Genomic DNA, 20,152 nt, shown 5'->3' with positions numbered 1-20,152 from the left:
ATGCTAAGCTACATAACATCAAAGTGACTGGTGATGCTGTTGGTGCAGCCACAGCAGCAGCTACGGAGTTCCCTAACACTTTGGCAGAAATCATCAAAAACAAATACCACCACAACAGATTTTTAATGCAGACAAGAATGGGTTATTAAAAAACATTCTTGCATAACACAAGATGAAAAAACTATGGCAGAATTTAAGGTATCAAAGGATAGGCTGATGCTTCTACTTGGTGAAAATGCAGCTGAGAACTGCAAAATAAAACAAGTTAGTTTACCATAGCAAAAACCCAAGGGCTTTCAAAAATATTTCGCAGGCATCACTACCTGTTATATGGAAATCCAATCCAGGGGCATGGGTGACTCAAGAAATTTTTCAAGACTGGCTTCTCCATCATTTTGTACATGGGGTTGAAAATTATTGCAAAGAAGGAAAACAACCTACCATTTAAGATATTGCTGTTGGCTTATAATGCACCAGGCTACCCAACAACTGTGTGCAACTATCACGAAAACAAAGGTAACATTCTTGCCTCCAAATACAACTTTCCTCATATAACCCATGGATCAAGGTCTTATACAAAGTTTTAAAAGGTTTTATCTACGAACAACATTTAGACAGGCAGTAAGGGCTACTGAAGGCCAGAATGGCAAAGCAGTTCTGAAAAGAGTACGACATTTACAAAGCTGTGAAAAACATCAGTGCTGCCTGGAGTGAAATTACAACATCTACCATGAATGCAGTCTGAAAGCTCCCACCCACTCCAAGTTGCTAAGGATCTGAAGAGCATAAAGATGTAATTAGCAACCTCATGAAAATGATCAGGAAATTTGAATTAAATCTAGAGGAAAATTACTTTCTATTGAATTGTTGCAAATTCATACAAAGGATATGAGCAATGAAACTTTAACAGAGTTTGAAGACCAAAGATATGAAGATGGCCACCAAAACAATTTGAGAATAAGCAGATGGCAGAATGATTTAATATGATCGACAAAGGACTTACTACCTTAGAGGCTCTCAGGATCCAAACACCGAATGGTTTGCGAAAGTGTTTAGAGCAGTGCATGATGCTATTACATGCTATAAACTGATTTATGATGAGAAGAAAAGAGCTGCAGTACAAACATGTATTTTCATAAATCAGAGAAAAAAAGGTCAGGCACTCTCAAAAGTTGCACAGTTTGAGCACATAATAATCAAATAATATGTATAAATATTCATAGTGAACATATAGTATGTATTAGTTTTCTTACAATTGTTTTTATATATGTACTCTAAGAGCAGATATCAAAAAGTTCATACCCTTACCTAGAAACAATACCCCTAGAAAGGTGAAATTTCACAGGAACTTTAATCCTTTTCTGTGTACTCTCCGTGTATAGTAACACATTTCTCCTATCTATGTCAAAAGTGTGTACTTTTTGCCTGAAACCATGGTTCCACTTCATTGATGACTTCTCAGACAAATCAAAGCGGTATCCACGCAATGGTTTCTTCATTTCTTGAAACAAGAAGTGTGACGGTGCTATGTCAGATGAATAGGGTAGGTGCTGTTGGTGGAGACAACAGCCGTGTGAGCCGATGCATTGTCTGACAGAAGACTGATACCTTTGGTTAACATTCCACACCTTTTCGCCTTCAAAGCATCACATAACTTTTTCAAAATATTTCTGTAGTATTCTCCAGTAAGTGTGTAACCACAAGGTAGGTAATCTGTCAAGATAACCCCTTTTCTGTCCCAAAACACAGACAACATCACCTTCTTCGCAGATGGAATGGTCTTTGGCCTTTTGTAAAAAAGTGGAAACAGGACTTTCCATTTTTTTTTGCAGTGTAATAGGATGGACAATTCTGCCCATACACAGCTTTCATTTCTTCATCAATTTCCTGAGCTTTTTTGCCCTACAAATGCAGAAACTTGATCATTGCTTGATACTCCACTTTGTCAACTATAGTGTCCTTCCTCAGATTCTGGGCTCCGCCTCTGGTGTACAATCACCTACGATAATGAAATTTCACATGTTAGTTATTGAACATGCAGACAACATATTAAAAACGGCATCTTCCTACTGATGTTTTATCTAGGTCAGGGTACGAACTTTTTGACACCCCCTCGTATATGCATACTGAATAAAAATTTATTTTCTTAGTGTTTTATTTTCAGAATCAGAACCTGTTTAGCTTTAACTGTCCTTTGAAATTAACATATACATCAAAAAATATATCGTATTTAGGCACTGCTCAACTTACATGGTTTTTCAATCAATACAGAACCTTTGGAACGAATTAACCACATAATCTGAGGACATACTGCACTGCAATCATCTTAGCCAGTTGCTTTTCTGTAAAGCATCATGCTCTATACATGAATCATTAGACCTAAAAGCTCTGAGTAATCCATTGCTAATTAGCAATGAGTCAGAAATCACATTCACAAACAGCAGTAAATAATTCCATGGCCTTCTAATAAATTTCTCAATGTTGTTAGAAGGCAGTAAAAACTTTTTTTGCCAAAGTGAAATTGCCACCCTACACAATCAGCTCTGATGTGCTGCTCAACCAAACGGCCAACCCAAGAACTAAATTTGTTGGATTTGTTTACTTTCCTAAAGATAGTCAGAAAATGGATTTTCAGATTTAGGATATTCCACTGTATATTTTTTAATTGTTCCTTCTACATCATAAACATAAATTGTATTTTAATGGTGTCAGGTTGTCCTGACTTTTGATGTTTGTTTGTTATTTGGTTTTTAGGAGCATTAGCAACTAAGGCCATATTGCTCCAGGGATATGCAGTGGTCATTCCCTGACCTTTCCGCATCCTCCATATTTGGTGGACAAGGGCTCGAACCCCGTTCTAATCAAGAAGCATGTGCTACGCACTGCTGCTCCTGCCCACCCAGGTACGGAGGCAACGACTTTTGATGTACGCTGCATAAAGATAAACTCCTTTTTGAAGAAGTCTACAACTAGCATTAACCCAGAAGTGACAGCACTTTCAATCATAAGCAATGCTACTGGAATTGATCAGGCCCACCCACTTCTTTTTTATTGCTGTGGGGGGGGGGGTTAATTCTGCTTGTAGTTTACCAGTGTTTGAAATCTAATGAACTGCAGTAATTATTAAACATTTATTTTTAATAAAAAATTTTGAAAAAAAGTGTTTTTATACTTATTTTAAATATAAAAAAACTTCTAATTCTACTGGCAAGGAAGAAAAAAAAACAAAAAAGTATAAAGCCATTGTGAATGCAAAAATTCAAGCTAACACACACACACACACACACACACACACACACACACACACACACACACACACACACACACACACACACACACACACACACACACACACACACACCTTGTCAGATAAATAATAATCAAGTCAGCAAACCATTTATATAATAATAGTAGTAGTGTCTTAGTAGTTCCACAGCGCCTCTGTAGTCAGGTGGGAAGGAGCAGCAGTGCACAGCACACGCTTCTTGATTAGACCGGAGTTCAAGCCCATCACCACCAAATACAGACGATGCGGAAAGGTCAGGGAATGACCACTGCATATTCCCAGAACAATATGGTCTTAGTTGCTAATGCTCCTAAAAACCAAATAACAACAAGTAGTTGTGCAACTGTCTGATGGGAAACATCTGCTAACACTGCTGTGAAATCAAAAATAGCAGCAAAGTGTGGATAATTTTAGCACAAATGGTGGTGGCTAATTTATTAAATGTTTCACATAACTCTGCATAAAAACATATCACTTCCAAAACTATACGTAAAACTGTATTTTTTTTTTTATGAAAACCCCAAACACGAAAGGTATCAAAACCTATAGTACTTAGTACCGTGCTTGGGTTGAAGGAGAAGTATGGGGGGGGGGGTTTGCCGGAAACTTTGCTCTAGAGCCTAAACATGGGTTTCACCACTTCAAGCCTCCAATAAGCAAAGTGGTGGTATTTCACCGGTTGATGAAAGTCATCTACCACCTCAATGCTTTGGAAGGTAGACAGAAACACAACGAATCTCTAACTGGCAATTAATGCGCAATAGATATAATCACAGGTGGGCCTCTTACATCTGCCAGGTAAAGCAAATGACACTTCTGCCAGGTAAAGCAAATTTTTATGTCATTACTGAAGTAAAAAAGAAAAATGAGTAAGTTACACCTCCATCAATGATAATTGGCTTGTCTGAACTTTTGTACCTAAATCTGGAATGTCTTAACTGTTCACACCATGAAGGTTGCATGCAGTTTTTGATAAAATCTTTATTACAATAAAATCTGTTAATACTATACATAGGATGATACTCAGGTTTCAGAAAATGAGGAGTGATTGATAACATCAAAATCTATTTCAATTTTTGAAACTGTGGAATGATGCTGCCTGTAAATGACAATAAAAAACAAAAATCAGTTTTGAAATTAAAAAACATTTTTAATATTCTATAATTAATGTGTTAAGAAAAGGATCTTACATAATGACTTTCAAAAATAAGGGGAAAGCCACTTATCTCATTTCACATGATAAGATTACTTTTATTTATATATCAGAAGAACAGTTATAATATCACAATCGAGTACTAAATTATGAGACAGTTAAATATTTGGTATCCTTTGTCATCAAGCCAAATACAAGGAAAGGGGGCTTGAGAATGCTAATTACTATCACGTCCAACCAGAGACAGGGTTCCAAATATCCAGAAATAGCCAGTTGTCATTTAACAGCTATCATTTAACATCTAACAATAAGTGGTGAGATATTGTAACTGCAATTCTGGTATAATCTGAAGAGTAGTTACATAATATGTAACCAATTGCATAATATGTCATTTATAATAAGTGCTTCCTTTACTTTATATTATTAATTTAGAGAGTTGCTGGTCATTCCTCCAGAATTTCCAAATATTCACTTAGAAGTATATGGATACTGAGCATCAACCAGAGAGATCCAGATTTTGACACAATACTTCTAAACAGCTGGTTATGTTGTCTTAAAATCTTCACAGTGTATACTGTATGTAGAGCATTACGGAAAGAGATCAAGGAGAAGCTAATGCCAACAAGCAATTCCATCACAAAAGTTAATGCTGGAAAGAAATGGCCTATGGAGAATTGGAAAAGTACACCGTGAAGCAATGTTTTAACATTTGCTTCTATCAGATAGAATGAGTTTTTCACCAAATCAAGGATAGTCTTGGAAAAACCTGAAGTTTTTTCGATTGCCATACGACAAAATTTAAATTGCAAACAGAGAATTTCATTAAAATTTACAAAATGTATAGGAAGTGACTCCACCTTGCTAGCATTGACATGTATTCCCTAAGTATCAAATTCCACAACGACAGATGGAAATTTGTTCCAGCAATCAACTACCTGCTGGCTAAAGGCAAATTTCCGCACATCAACTCAACAACTGTCATTCCTCAATTTCAGTTTATGCCCCCTCAGGTGTGGAATCTGAGCAAGAGGAAGAAACAATCATCCACAAAAGCCTTGCTAGTGTGCGAGTGACCAACCCACAAGTTCTAGTCAATATCTGGGAAGTTAAAATCCCCATTATAAGACACTGATTTATTGGCCCACTATTTCTCTGCATAATTATTTGTTGTACTCATCAGTCATTAGACCTATAACAAACTCCTACCCTCATTTTTGCTTTCCCAGTGGTTATGTCACACCAAACTGACTCAACACTGTCCATCTGTCAACTGGATGCACCTCCTTAGATTTCATGTGTTTCTTAACTAACAGCATAACCCCTCCCTATTCTGTCTATCCTTTCTGTACACATTGTACTCCCCAAATTCCAATTCTGCATTCCCTATATCTGTGTGACACCACGTCTCTGATATCCCAACAATATCCACATTTGATGTCTTTACCAGCACTTCAAATTCATCAAATTTACTATACTCCCAGCATTGGTGTACATGCACCTGTTTTTACTCTTAGTTACTGTAACACAGCCCATATATTTACTTGTTTCATGACTCCCAGCAGTTCCAAAATCGCCACCAACTTGCTTTCCGAGCTGCTGCTCATTACAATAGAAGCAGTGCAAGGATCACTTCCACCTCTGCCTGCACCTATTGTTATCTATTAGTCTGTGAATCCCTCCAAGCTAGCAGTTTTCTGACACACCTAACATTGCCTCAATAGCCATTTAAGTGTATCCCATTCCTGTAGAAGCAGTCTCTCCTTTTAACAAGCACAGACCATGCTGAGAAAAATTCTACCCCATGAGCCTTACAGAATTTCTCCAGGGCCGCACTGATTGAAGGCTCTCATATACTCCCTCTTATCGTGTCTGGGTAGGATTGCAGACACTTTCAAATTTAGCCCTAACTCATGACTTTTTTTTCAACATTGACCTGTACTTGTTAAGTAAATCTGCAGATCTCCTACACTTAATGTCATTAGACCTATAACAAACGATATCACCTTTAGTGACCTTAAAAGATATCTGCTCTATTAACATTATCAACTTTTGCCACTGGCAGACATACCCCGGTCCTATTCCACCTACCCTTTTTGTACAGTATATTTCCAGTTTCCCTGACAAGTGAATCACTGAGAATAACTAGCTCCTGTGGGACCAGCGCATTCTGCACCAAAGAATGCCGCTGTTTTGTTCCTGGTGCACAAGAGTGAGCTCTGGCATTGAGTTGGGCAGCTGAGAGCTTGATGGGCCCCCCCCCATTTTAATTCCTTCTTGACGCCCATCAGAATGCTGAGTTGGCGCCTAATTTCTTCACATTCTCTGCACCTATCATACATAGACATCCTCCATGGCTATATCATGTCCTGTTCCAGAAAGATCTGCAAACATGTCACTTTTTGCACATTTTTTTAGACTCTGATGCATTGGAGAATTGCCCCCTTCGGTTCTCCTCTGAACCACAGCATTTGCGCTACTTTGTGCACATTACTTCGCTGCTCTAGTCTGAGGCATGATTTCCGTTTAAATACAATTTAATGACATCAACCCTACGATTTTTGTAGAGTTGCATCAACTCTACAAAAAAAAAAATAAAAATCGTTAATGGTGCAACACAGTTCTCTGTGCTTTGCTTCAGTTCATCCAGAGTACATTGGTTGTTTACATAACCCTTATCCTCAAGTGTGTCTCCACAAATAATGTTTCAAATTAAGACACTTTCCCGAGGGGATCTATATTACACAGCATGCTAATAAATACTGTACTACTATTCAAATACTACTGCCTTCTGCCACCTGTCCTAAAAACATTACTCCATACTTGACAAAACTGAGTGCTCTTTTGCCACAGTAACCTCAGTACACACCACTGACCAATGGGTCATGTAACAAAGAGATAAACCAGTATAATGATGGAAGATGGATTAGATCCCTGAACCACCAACTAAAAGAACTTTGCCATGTCCTAAAAGGAATATATCCTTGTTTGAAACATATGAACTGATCCAATCATTGAATGAATATCTAATAATAAATCAAAAACCCATGTCCAGATCCAATACCTTTTAAGCCCGAGAAACAAAATAAAAAGACTATTTAAACTACATGAACTATTGTTATCAAATGAATTTTACTATGTAAAAATTATGTGGCACTGTGTGCCTGTAGATCCATTTTTCGATTTGATCAGTGTGTATACATTAGAAAAAAAGAACCCAAATGGCATTGGAGAAGGAAACTTAAGTATTTATCTTTCTTCTAGAAGGGTTTGTTTTTATTACTTTAAAACAGAAAATTGTATATCTAATGAAATCACCAATGATAAATACACATCTGTGTAATATTACTAAAAGCTACAGGTGCGATCAAAAGAGTTTGGAGACCAACTTTGTATCTTGAAATTGCGATGTCAGTGAGTTGTGACTTTGCAACATGTTTGGCAGCTCGTCTAGATGTAGTACTGCATGAATCACCCACTTATCTGCAGTCAGTCTAAACTGGTGCATTTGGATAGATGGCATTTTATCTATTGCACTGCATCTTAAAATGAGTTATTTTAATTAACATTCAAATTTTATTTCAAATTAGGGAAAGTGCAACTGAAATCCATGAAATGTTAAAAACAGCTTTCAGGGAAGATGCTATGTGTTGATTGAAGACTTTTCATTCGTTTGCAAAGTTTAAAGAGGGCCACTTGTCTGTCAAAAATGATCCCTGCTCTGGCTACCTACAACTTCAAAAACCAATGATTCGATCAGTTGTGTTAATGATTTGATCAGGAACGACCGACTTGAACTACCCACGAAGTTGCTAACAAAAGTGGCATATCTTATAGATCGTGTTAATCAATTTTAACCCAAGCTTTGGAAAAGTGATATCTCTGCCAAGTTTGTGCCTGATATCCTCACAGACTATCAAAGGGCAGCATTCTTGCAGGTCAGGATCTTTGTCAATTTGTTGCTGCTCCATACTTTGTTTCTTCCATCATTACTGGTGACGAATCACAAGTATATAGCTATAACTTGAAAGTCCAGTCTCCTCAATGAAAGACTTAGTCTTCTCCAAGGCCCAAAAAGCTAAACATCTTGATCAAATATGAAGATCATGCTTATCATATTTTTGACTCACAGTGCATTGTGTATTTGTCCCACATGGTCAAACAAAACAGTAAATCAGGAATACTATAAAACATGTGTACAGCAAATGCAGATTGCTGTTCAGAGAAATCAGCTGGAAAAATGGTTTTCAGGAAATTGGCACTTGCATCATGACAATGACCCTCCAAACTTGTAGCACTCCATTTGAGAATTTCCTGCAGAGTACTGCATCACTATGGTCCCCCACCCACTAAACTCAATGGATCTGGCTCACTGCAATTTTTTGTTTCCAAAGATTTGCAACAATTAAGATTTCCAAGCTTAAAACTCCCTTAAAAGGTCACAAATATGCAACAATTGAGAAAATTATTCAGAATGCAACAAAGGAACTATTAGCAATTCCAAAAGAAGTCTATTGGTATGCCTCCAGCAGTTGCAGAAGCACTGTAATCAGCATATACAGTGTAAGGAGACTACTTCAAAGAAGACCCATCCAAATAGCTGGTAAGCTTAATTTCCTAAATATTAGATTCAGTCCCAGGACTTTTATAACACCTTATAACTGGATAGCTGTGGATTCCACCAGCAAGCTAGTGAAGATATCATGAATCATCACATAGGCTGATCCAGAAATTAGGTGGGGGGGGGGGGGAGAAACAAGTTCTAGTGTCAGTTACAATAGTCTAGCTCAGTGGTTCTCACACTTTGAGCCTACACCTAACTTCACCTGCAAAATTTTCCCGGCACCTCCCTTGAAGTAGAACATATATAATCGTGCAATTTCTTATTTATAATATGTTAATACAATAATTCAAACTCATACAAGGTAAAATAACGTTTGAAAATACCCGAACCAATCACCCGTAGTAATCAGATCAGAAGAATACAGTAAGGGAACATGATGCATTCTCTTTGTCAAAAATACACTAAATATTTTCAATAATTATTAAATTAATAAAGATCAAATTGTAGTAGATATCTAACAGAAAAAAAAAAAACACATTCTTAATATTTTCCATGGAAATCTTACAAACTATTACATTGTCCAAGGTGCCCCCGCTAAATTATTAGCATTAGTAGAGGCATTTGATGCAAGAAAGCAAGCTTATGCAGCATCAGCCAAAAAAAAAAAAAAAAAAAAAAAACCACTTCCACTTCACCCCTCTGTTCGTTCAAAATATCTGTCCAGCAGAGCCTTAAACTTATTTAAGCTATCAACTTCCACGACAAGGGATGGAAGTCTGTTCCACCAACCAACCACCCGCTGGCTAAGGGCAAATTTCCGCACGTCTATCCTACATCTGTCTTTCCTCAATTTGAATTTATGCCCTCTCAGGTGATTGTTCTGAGCGAGAGGAAGAATCCCATCAGCATTGAGCATGCTCAAACCATTCAAGGCTTTATACACCTCTATCAGATCACCTTGCAGGTGCCTAGTCTCCAGATGCTGCAATTTGCAGAAATTAAGCCTTCCTTTGTAATAAGACCCTTTGTTTCCCTCACCAATCTTGTAGCCCTTCTCTGTACTCACTCAAGTAATCTCGACACCTTTCTAAAATGAGACCTCCAGAGCTGTACGCAGCACTCCAGGCATGCCCTGACCACTGCCTTATAAGAGGATATCACCTCTTATTCCCTACTAGTAAAATTCCCATATTCATTGACAACACAACATGACCTGATCTGGCAGCCTGTCTGCACTGCTCAGAAAACTTCATATCTGACTGCACAATTAGTACCAGGTCTTTTTTATTTTCTATCATCCTAAGTGTAGTATTACACAGTTGGTACATTTTTCTGGGGTTACTTCTACCCATATGCAGTACTTTGCATTTGTCAATGTTAAGCTTCAGTTGCTACTTCTCAGCCCATCTGCCCAACTTTTCTAGAACCTGCTGCAGTAGCACACTGCTATTACTGTCATTAACAACACTGCTAACCTTACTATCATCTACAGACTTGGATATTAAACCTGATATACCTTCATCAATATCATTGATAAATATACAAAACAGTGGTCCCAACACCAAACTAATTTCTCATCAACTCTGGGGGACTCCATAATAACATTAGTCCACGAAGAGCAGAGTCCATTGATTACCACTCTGTCTTCGCCCACTCAACCACCCTTTTATCCATTGTAGCAACTTGGTCTTAATACCATACTGCTCCAATTTGTACAGTAGTCTATGTGCATCAAAAGTTTTCCGGAAATCCAAGTATATGATATCAAATTATTTTTTGCATCCAGTTCCTTTGTAACCACATCATAGTATCCAATCAAATTTGCCAGACAAGACTTTCCCTTAACAAACCCATGCTGTGTCTGAATTATTACTGCAATCTTGTCTGAATTATTACTACAATCTTGTCTTAATGATCCTGCAATGGTTCTCTAACCAGTGACTCCATTATTTTACCCAGAACAGAAGTTAGACTAACAGGTCTGCAATTACTCATGTCACCCTTTGATCTCCCCTTTGTGAATTGGGGCTACACTTGCATATCTCCAGTCCATGGGGACTTCCCCTGGGTCCAAGGATGCTTTCATAATTATAGCTAAGAGTTTGCTTACTTCCTTTGCTGCTCCTTTAATATAACTGGATAGATCCCACCCACCTCAGATGCCTTTCTTATGTTTAACTTCAACAATTTCTGATCCACTTTGCACTCAGTTATTACAAAATCATTAAGCTCCCTGTTAGAGTTCTGTCCTCCACTTCCCTGCAGAATTCCTCATGTGTGAATGCGGATGCAAAATACTCATTCAGTTTGTCGGTGGACCATTCTGATTCACCCCCTTCCTTCTAGAGTTTAGTTAAGTAAAATTCTTGCTGTTTTTCTTTGCATCCTTTTCCAAAGAATCTGTCTTCGTTTGCCTAACCTCCTTTGTGACTTGATTACAGACTAGCTGATATCTACCATAGGCTTCTATGTCGACTAATAATTTATATGCATCCTATGCATTTTTCTTCTCTGCCACAAGTCTCATTAGTTCAGCTGACATCCATTTAGGCCTAACCTTGAACAGTATTTCTTAATCAGTATGAAAAGCCTAATAGCTTCCATGATTAATTCCTTGAATGCTTCCCCCCATTTAGAATTTGCTGCTGGTAACATCAACAGTTGGTCCCACTGTATGAAATTTAAAAACTGTCTGAGACCACTGTAATCACCTTTATGGAAGTAAAAACCCTTCCCTTTACTCCTAATATTAGTAATATCTTTAAGTAAATCCCACATCAATACACTGTGATCACTGCTACTTAGTGGTTCCTTTATCTGTAAATTTTTAATGCATGAATAATAACTGCTGTAATCAGATTAAGAGTATTACTCCCTCTGATTGCCTCTTGAACATGCTGCTGTAGAAAACAATCATCCAATAAATCCACAAAAGCCTTGATAGTGTGCGAGTGACCAACCCACAAGTTCCAGTCAATACCTGGGAAGTTAAAATCCCCCATTATTAGACATTCTGATTTACTGGGCCATTCTATTTATCTGTACAATTTTTACTGTACTCGTTAGAGTCATTTGGCCCCTAACAACACACCTACTCTTATTGTTGCTTTCCCAGTATCACACCAAAATACAATACAGCCAGGCCTCGCATAACGCGAGTTTGATTAACGCATTTTTCAGTTACCGCTATTTGAAAAAATTATACCACTTTTCACTTTACACGATGCAAATTTCCAGTTAATGCGATCTTTTTTTTTTTTTTTTTTTTTATGCGATAGTTGAAAAAGATTTGAATCGCGCGTTGGACAGGCAATAAACAAGCATTTGCTTGCTGCCCACTTCAGTTGTGCTCCATCAACCATTGGAAGAAGACGTGTTACTTGTTTGTCTCCCGCTAATAAAGTCAATGCAGACTTGCATTTAAAAATTCAAATTTTTAAATGAGCCAAATGAAAATGTTACCGTGAAGGAGATAATGGTAAAAGAACTAGATAAAACCTTTCGTATCGCAGAGAACCTCAAACAAAAGGTTTGAGGTTCTCTGCGATATTTATTTCGCCAGGGCCCAGAGAAGATTGTTGTCAGCTATCGGAAATTGATTGATGAAAAGAGAAAGTCAATATTGTTCAAATATTTCCGCAACAGTCATTTCTTCATTGTGTATTTTATGTCAAAGGTTCCAAAATTTTCTTGGTTCACGGCACCCTTAGTGTCTCAGTAATTTTTTCACAGTGCACCCAGACCAAAAGAAATACCTAACAGTTCCATTTAGTAGTTAGGTCCAAACAACTTAATAAGAAATGTTGAAACTGTGAACTACCTCGAGCTAGTAGTTGGCGCAGTGTCCAACAGATGTCGAGTATCGCTGTTTTATGCAATAAACATTTAATTCCATAATTGTTTTCATTATCTTTTACACATTGTATACATTAAAAAAGTTATTTAAAAGGTATTTTTAAAATTCTTTATGGACATTCCAGAAGGTCAAGGACCAATTATAATATTTTGTTCGGTTTTTTTTTTTTTTTTTTTGGCTGGTGCAGCATAAGCCATAGGCTTTCTTGCACCATGCAGCCATTACTAATACTAATATTCCTATTTATTGTTATATTCGATTAACGTGTTTCCGTTTTGCGCTCGCGGGATGAATTACTCATGTTAATCGAGACCAGCCTGTACACTGATTCAGCATTGCACTATCTACCAATGTCAACTGGATGCACTTCCTTAGATTTTGTTTCTTAACTAACAGCTTAACCCCCCATTCCTGTCCTGTTTATCCTTTCTGTACACATTGTACTCCCCAAATTCCAATTCTGCACTGCTTATATCTATGTGACACCACACGTCTCTGATATCCTAACAATATCCGCCTTTGATGTCTTGACCAGCACTTCAAATTATACTCATTAGATGTACATTAGCGTACATACAAATATACATGCATCTGTTCTTACTCTTAGTTACCCTATCACAGCCAATGTATTTATTTGTTCCATTATTACTCCCAGCAGTCCCTGAAATCCCCATCACCCAGCCCTCCAGGCTGTTGCTCATTCTAATAGAAGCACTGCAAGAATCACTTTCACCTCTTCCTGTAGATCTTTTAGTCTAAAAGATCTACAGACAGACTAATCTTTTAGTCTGTATATCTCCCCAAGCTAGCAGTTTTCCGACCCACCTAACACTGCCGACAGCATCAGCAAACACTCTTGTACCCCTTCTATTTAAGTGTATCCCATCCCTGAGGAAGCAGTCTCTCCTGCTAACAAGCACAGACCATGCTGAAAAAAATTCCACCCCATGAGTCTTGCACAATCTCTCCAGTGCCGAATTGACTGACAAGGCTCTCACCATGTACTCCCTCCAATCATACCTGGGCAGAATTGCAGATACTTTCAAATTTAACCCTAACTCGCGACTTTTTTTCAACATTGACCTGTATTTATTAAGTTTAAGTAAATCTGCAGATTTACTCTTAATGCCATTAGTACCAATGTATACAATAACTTTGTGCCCTTAAAAGATGATATCTGCTCTTCATCAACTTTTGCCCCTGGCAGATATACCCTGCTCCTTTTTACACAATATATTACCTGACTCCCTGACAGCGGAGTCACCGACAATAACTAGCTCCTGAGGGATCAGTGCATTCTGCCCTGAAGATTGCTACCGTGTTGCCTGGTGCAATAACAGTGAGTTCTGGCATTGAGTTGGGGAGCTGAGAACTTGATGGGCCCCTCCCCATTTTAATTTTAAATTTATGATGTTTCTAATTTAAATTTAGGGAAGGCATGTAACTCTGGGGAATCTAGTAGGCATGTTACATTGGGGAATCTAGCAGAAGACTGAGACTGGATCCCAGGGCATGAGAGGGCAATCTGGTCTGCTGATTCGGAGCACTCTGTGGTCACAGAGCATTATTGGTCTTGACCCATGCCAAGACATCAAAGTCATCGACCACTCAAGAGATTACCACCAATGATTGTGGCTAGAATCACTCCACATATCAGGTTGCCATGGTGCTTTTAAATGCAATAAAGGAGCACATATTCATCCTATTATGGAAACGGTTATCCTCCAGCATGATGAACATTGGCATGCACCCCATGTACATGCTTTGCAATCACAGCTACAAATGACTAACTCCAACTAGTAATTGTTGCTTGCACTCATGCCATGCTTTTGTTTGCCTCACATGACGACGACCAGGCATTCTTTGTTTTGATACTAACATATATTCAACTGATGAAGAGTCTCTGACTTGAAAGCTTCTGTTTTTTTTGTTTTTTTTTTGCTTTAGTTTATCTTATTAAATGGTTCTACCTACAGCATATTTGTTTTCTTTTTATCTGGAGTAAATAGTAATTTTATCTTTATCATGAATACTGGATTCCGAGGCTTTTTTAACCTTATAAATAAGATTATACTAAATTGCATTAGTAGAATTACATTAAATGTTCGAGCTTTTACCCGTTTTGTTGCTAATGTTATGAATGATCGATACAAGACTGTTTTTCTCATTCCCGTATAGTGTATATAAAAAAAAAACCTTTTAGAAATCAGAGAGAATGAGAATATTTTACCAGAGAGATTATACTTGCAATTATGATAAAATCAACAGCAGCTCAATAAAATTCTTTAAACAACCAGATAGCATAATAATTAAAGAATGAAAACAGCACACAGCAATTTTTGTTCTTTAATAAACTGATATGTCTGAAAACTCGCATTTAAAAATTCCTTTTTTAAATAAAGTTATCTAACAATAATATACCTATACTTGATTCCTGCCAAATCCAGAAGTCTTCGAGAAGCAACTGTGGAAGGCTTATCATGATATTTATCTGACATATACACTATATCCTTGATTCCAGACTGTATAATAAGTTTGGCACACTCATTACAGGGAAAAAGTGCAACATAAATAGTACAGTCTCTCACATCAACACTGTTTTTGTTAAGAATAGCATTCATCTCAGCATGACATACTAAAAAATAAAAATATAAAAGTTATTCAGTATGAGATGAGAATTTAGTGAAATTTAGATTACGCAACATTAAAATAAATTTTACTAAGAGTCCTAATAGATGCTAAAACTCTAGCATAAGGAGATCACAATATATCATAATAAATAACAGATGAGAGAGCAGGGTTGAGTGCATTAAAATAACTAAAACTTAAAGGCAATGCCATGAGTTTTAAATAAATATTGGATTCACCTTTTTTGACAATGACATATGAAAGCAATACTAGCAACTCAGGTTGGTACATGGATCACTAGCTAATGTGAGCATAAAACTTGGAAGCCAATTGTCCATGACAGTATAGTGGTTTTCCCAGTTTACACTCATTTGGAGAGGTCACAGTTTGATTCCCATCTATGATTTGAGGAATTTTAAAAGTTCTCTTCAACCTAGACTGTAGCTAGTCAAATTCATGCAGAGGGAGTAGGCCCCCCAATGAGTTAATACAGGTTTTTTACACTGAACAATGTGCAAGCAGGCACATGAAACACACTTGTGCAGACAGTACACACTAGAACAATATGGTATAAGTTGCTGATGTACCCAAAGCCCTACAAATGAACTAAGAAGCCAAAAGTTAGTCTCTACTAACTTTTGAAATGTCTTCAAGGCAGAATCTGAATACAGAAATGAATAGAATTTTCAAATTATTTGCTAAAACTATTAAAGAATACACTGAAAGTGTCCATCTTGCTCACATAGACATGCATTTCACCAATGGTGTGAATGCAGTTGTTAGTGTTTATTTATTACTGAACATCTATTAGACCACAAGGATGGTCTGGATGTAAGGTAATGTTCTAAAAATAAAGACATTTTCTTTTCAAGAAAACCCACATTACGTGCTACTCTTTCAAGTATACTACTGCTTACAGTATGAGTTAAACAATTTAAAGATCTGGGAATAAGACCTGTTGCACTGAGTTGTTCTATAAAGTTGAGTGGAAGACCTTGAAAGGCAAAAAATGAAAATATAGAAACAATGAAGCAGTTTTTGGCAATTCCAAATTACTTACAGCACTGGTAGGAATAGTAAAATGTATATGTGTGTAAAGGAGCCTGCTTTGGAGGGTATTAATCTCTTATCCTTACGAATTACAATATCTCAGTTTTCACAGATTCAACCTTGATACTTTGATTAGTTGTTACATGCACTACCCTCCAAAAAAAAAGCATCTAGGCATCCCTGTTTTCATACTCCACTGAACTTTCCCGAATAGACAAATGACTCAGACTGGTATATAAGGAAGGCACACGAGTCACGCAAGTTATCTGTTCTCATCATAGCATGTAGAGTTAAGCTGATCAATTTCAGATGTCACATTGCTGGATTGTCAAATTTGTGAAACTGCTGACAGCCTACACTAATGGTGGGTATCCCATGCATTATGCATTCACACTATTTGTAGCCCACCTAATGTGACACACACACAATTTGAAATATCAGATATGAAGTTAAACAAATACACCTGAAATTCCACTTTACTGCCAAAATTTAAGACTCAGATTAAGATGTCAGGATTCATATTTATCACAGATAAGTAGGGACATTAGTGAGCACCTGACACATAAATTTTGTAAGAACAAATGTTTATTTGCTAACCTATATTAAATTTATTTTTATAAATGTAAATTTGTTTTAATTTTTTTTTAATTACAAACACAGAGCATAAAATTCCTTTAAATAATTAACAAAAACATTTGGTGGTGGTGAAGTGGTATTGTTATGATTCCACTAGTTTCTGGATCTGACCCTAAATGGCATGCTGCAGGAAACATTTGCCCACCCTTAGTCTTCACCAGTGGTCTTCAAACTTTAGATACCAGAGGAACCCTTCTCAATGTGAAAAATCAGTGTGGGAACCCATTAATAAATACATTTCGTGCAATACATTTTATTTGAACTAAATGTTACAATTAAAGTTGCAATAATACATTTCATACATGTAAAAAGGACCTATTTATAAATACATTAATGAACCCATTTATTATTTAGTAACTAAATAATACTAAATTTACTGAATATATACTAAATTTTAGTATAATGTCACTAACAAATAATATAAAAAATTATACTTTATTTTAATGACTTGGATGTGCTTGTATTTTGCAACAAAAAATCAAAATTGATGACAGTTGCAAGTGCATTTCTGGTTCTGCATCCATTTTATTCCTGTATTTTGTTTTTGTCGCTGTATACATGGAAAAAACCTTTTCGCATAAATAAGGTGACAAAAGACATAAGAATCTTTATTGCATGATCAGACGCTTCAGGATATTCACTGTAAATTTGCAACCAAAAATCAAGAGGTTCTTCTTGTTGGTACTTAATTTTTAAGGTCAAATCTATAGATATCAATTAACTGTTCCCTCTCTATCATTGATAAATTTTCACTTTGGCAATGATTAAATGGGTTTAATCCAGTCATATGATTTTGTGTGCTGAAAAATCTTCTCTAATAGTTTTTTGTAGATTAAGCAAGTGCTCTATTATGTATTCGTGAACAATTTTATGACGATTCAGATCATTTTGTATCAAGAAGTCACTTAATTTTTCAAAACAGTTGACTTTGTTTTGTACATATGAAATCCATATCGCATTTCAAAATTAATGCATTTCTTTTATCATTAACTTTAAATATATGAATTGTAGTTCCTTGGAGGGATATATTTACTTCATTTAAAATTGAAAATATATCTGCAAGGTATGCCATAATCTGAATCCATAAGTTGTCACGTAATTTTGAGCAATAATTGTTTCATTTGAGTTAAAAATATTTTCACCTCTTCTTTCAGCTCATAAAACCTGCTCAAAATTTTTCCTCGTGATAGCCAGCATACCTCTACATGTAGGAGCAGTGTTTTGTGAGAACTAGATAGCTCCTTGCAGAATAATGAGAATAATCTTGAGTTTAGCTTCTTGAATTTGATAAAATTAATGATTTTAACATCTAAAACTTTTTCTGGAATTTGTTTCACAATGAGAGCATGACAGTGCAGACAGCAATGAGAATGTTGAATATGTGGGGCTACTGTTTTAATTCTTAATATGACTCCTTTTTTTGCACCCAGTAAAGGTTTTGTCCGTCAGTACAAATGTGAAAATATAAATCCCAAGATAGTCCATGCTTCTCTATATATATACTTATAACATAAAAAATGTTTTCACCAGTAGCTCTATCCTTAAGAGGATTGCACAAAAGAATATCCTCTTGAACAGTTGAATTAAAAATATAGCGTACCAGAACAATTAAGATAGCCAAACCAGCAACGTCTGAAGATTCATCTGATTGCATTGTGAAACCATGGGGAGAAGATTTTAATCGTCCTCACAAATTAATTCATCCTCACAAAAAAGTGCCATATCTCTGATGCATCTAGCAACCATGGTATCAGAGAGAGGTACACTATCAATTTCTTTGGCATATTTCTCACCAACCTTACAGGTAATTAGATCTTTGGCACAAGGTTTTATTAATTTTTCGCCAAGTGTATATGCCTCCCCATCTTTAGAAATATGATAACTAACGAGGTAGGAAGCCTCGAGTGATTTTTCATTATCGCTATACATAAATTTTGAAAAATATTTTTTCTTGATTTTGAGCTCTTCATATTTACGCTTAAAATATTCTGTTTTTGCCAATCAAATGTGAGTATTACTCTCCATATGTCTTCTTAATTTTGCAGGATTTAGACTACTATTGCTTACAATCTTTACACATTCGACCCATATTCCATTCAGCTCATCATTTCCGGTCCAAGTAAATCCAAAACTTAAGTAGCTTTAATCATATTTTCTTTTATTAAAACCATGTAATTTCTGGTTTTTAATAAGCATTTCTGCATGTTGAGTTTCCAGAAGTAGATGATGAAACAATTGCAGATGCTGCTGAAGAATTTATCTTTCTGTTTGTTCAGCTTTTTGTTTAAGTTTTCCGGTTTTTAACCATATATCCATAGTGAAGGGCAAATCTAATAAATTAAAATTCTTTAATTAGTTTTTCAACTATCATCGATCACAAAATCTATTCCATTACATAAATGGAATTAAAATGAATGAAGACCTTACCCTGTCACAGACTTCTCTTTTAAACAAAACAAAGAAATGAATATTTTACAGTTTCACTGTAATCATAAGAGTAAACTGTCATGTTGAGCTGACCAGCAACAACTGCTTTTAAAAAAGGCAAACATGTAGAGATGTGGGAGAGCAAGATTAAATAGACCTTCAAGGTCAATTACGATCAGAAATACCTACCTGTTTCGAAAAGGGTGCAAATTCAAAAATGATATTTTTAAAATTATTTGACACAACAAAAGCGATCAATTTTGATTAGTGAATTCAAACTGTTCCGCAGAACCCCTGGATGATTCTCATGGAACCCCGGGGTTCCACGTTACACAGTTTGAATACCACTGGCCTACACTATAGAAAGCCAACCACTGGTGATGTTATGAATTTGAAGGAAACATGATGATACCACCACCACCACCATACAGAACTGATCAGGATGATCATCTCATCAACATCTCCACAAAACATCAACACGGTTGAGGTCAGCACGAACACTATATATATTTTTTATTTTTATTTTATTATTTTTATATTTTTTTGTCCTCGCTT

At 36.4% G+C, this 20,152-nt stretch overlaps 1 protein-coding gene across 1 annotated transcript in view; it reads right to left on the bottom strand.

Annotated features, from left to right (window-relative positions):
• Positions 1 to 4,297: 4,297 nt before the first annotated feature.
• The window catches only part of LOC150090547 (deoxycytidylate deaminase), a 38,476-nt gene continuing 22,621 nt past the window's right edge, over positions 4,298 to 20,152 (bottom strand). The window contains exons 4-5 of the mRNA XM_090378723.1: positions 15,278 to 15,491; positions 4,298 to 4,385 (exon numbers count right to left, since the gene is read on the bottom strand). Coding sequence (XP_090234849.1) covers positions 4,310 to 4,385; positions 15,278 to 15,491 — 290 coding nt within the window. The 3' untranslated portion in view covers positions 4,298 to 4,309. The remainder of the gene's footprint in view (positions 4,386 to 15,277; positions 15,492 to 20,152) is intronic.

This window comes from Mastigoproctus giganteus, chromosome 1 (genome assembly GCF_048544385.1).
Source record: "Mastigoproctus giganteus isolate SK-2022 chromosome 1, ASM4854438v1, whole genome shotgun sequence".
NCBI classification, from domain to species: Eukaryota; Metazoa; Arthropoda; class Arachnida; order Uropygi; family Thelyphonidae; genus Mastigoproctus; species Mastigoproctus giganteus.
This window is presented reverse-complemented; position numbering and strand designations above follow the sequence as displayed.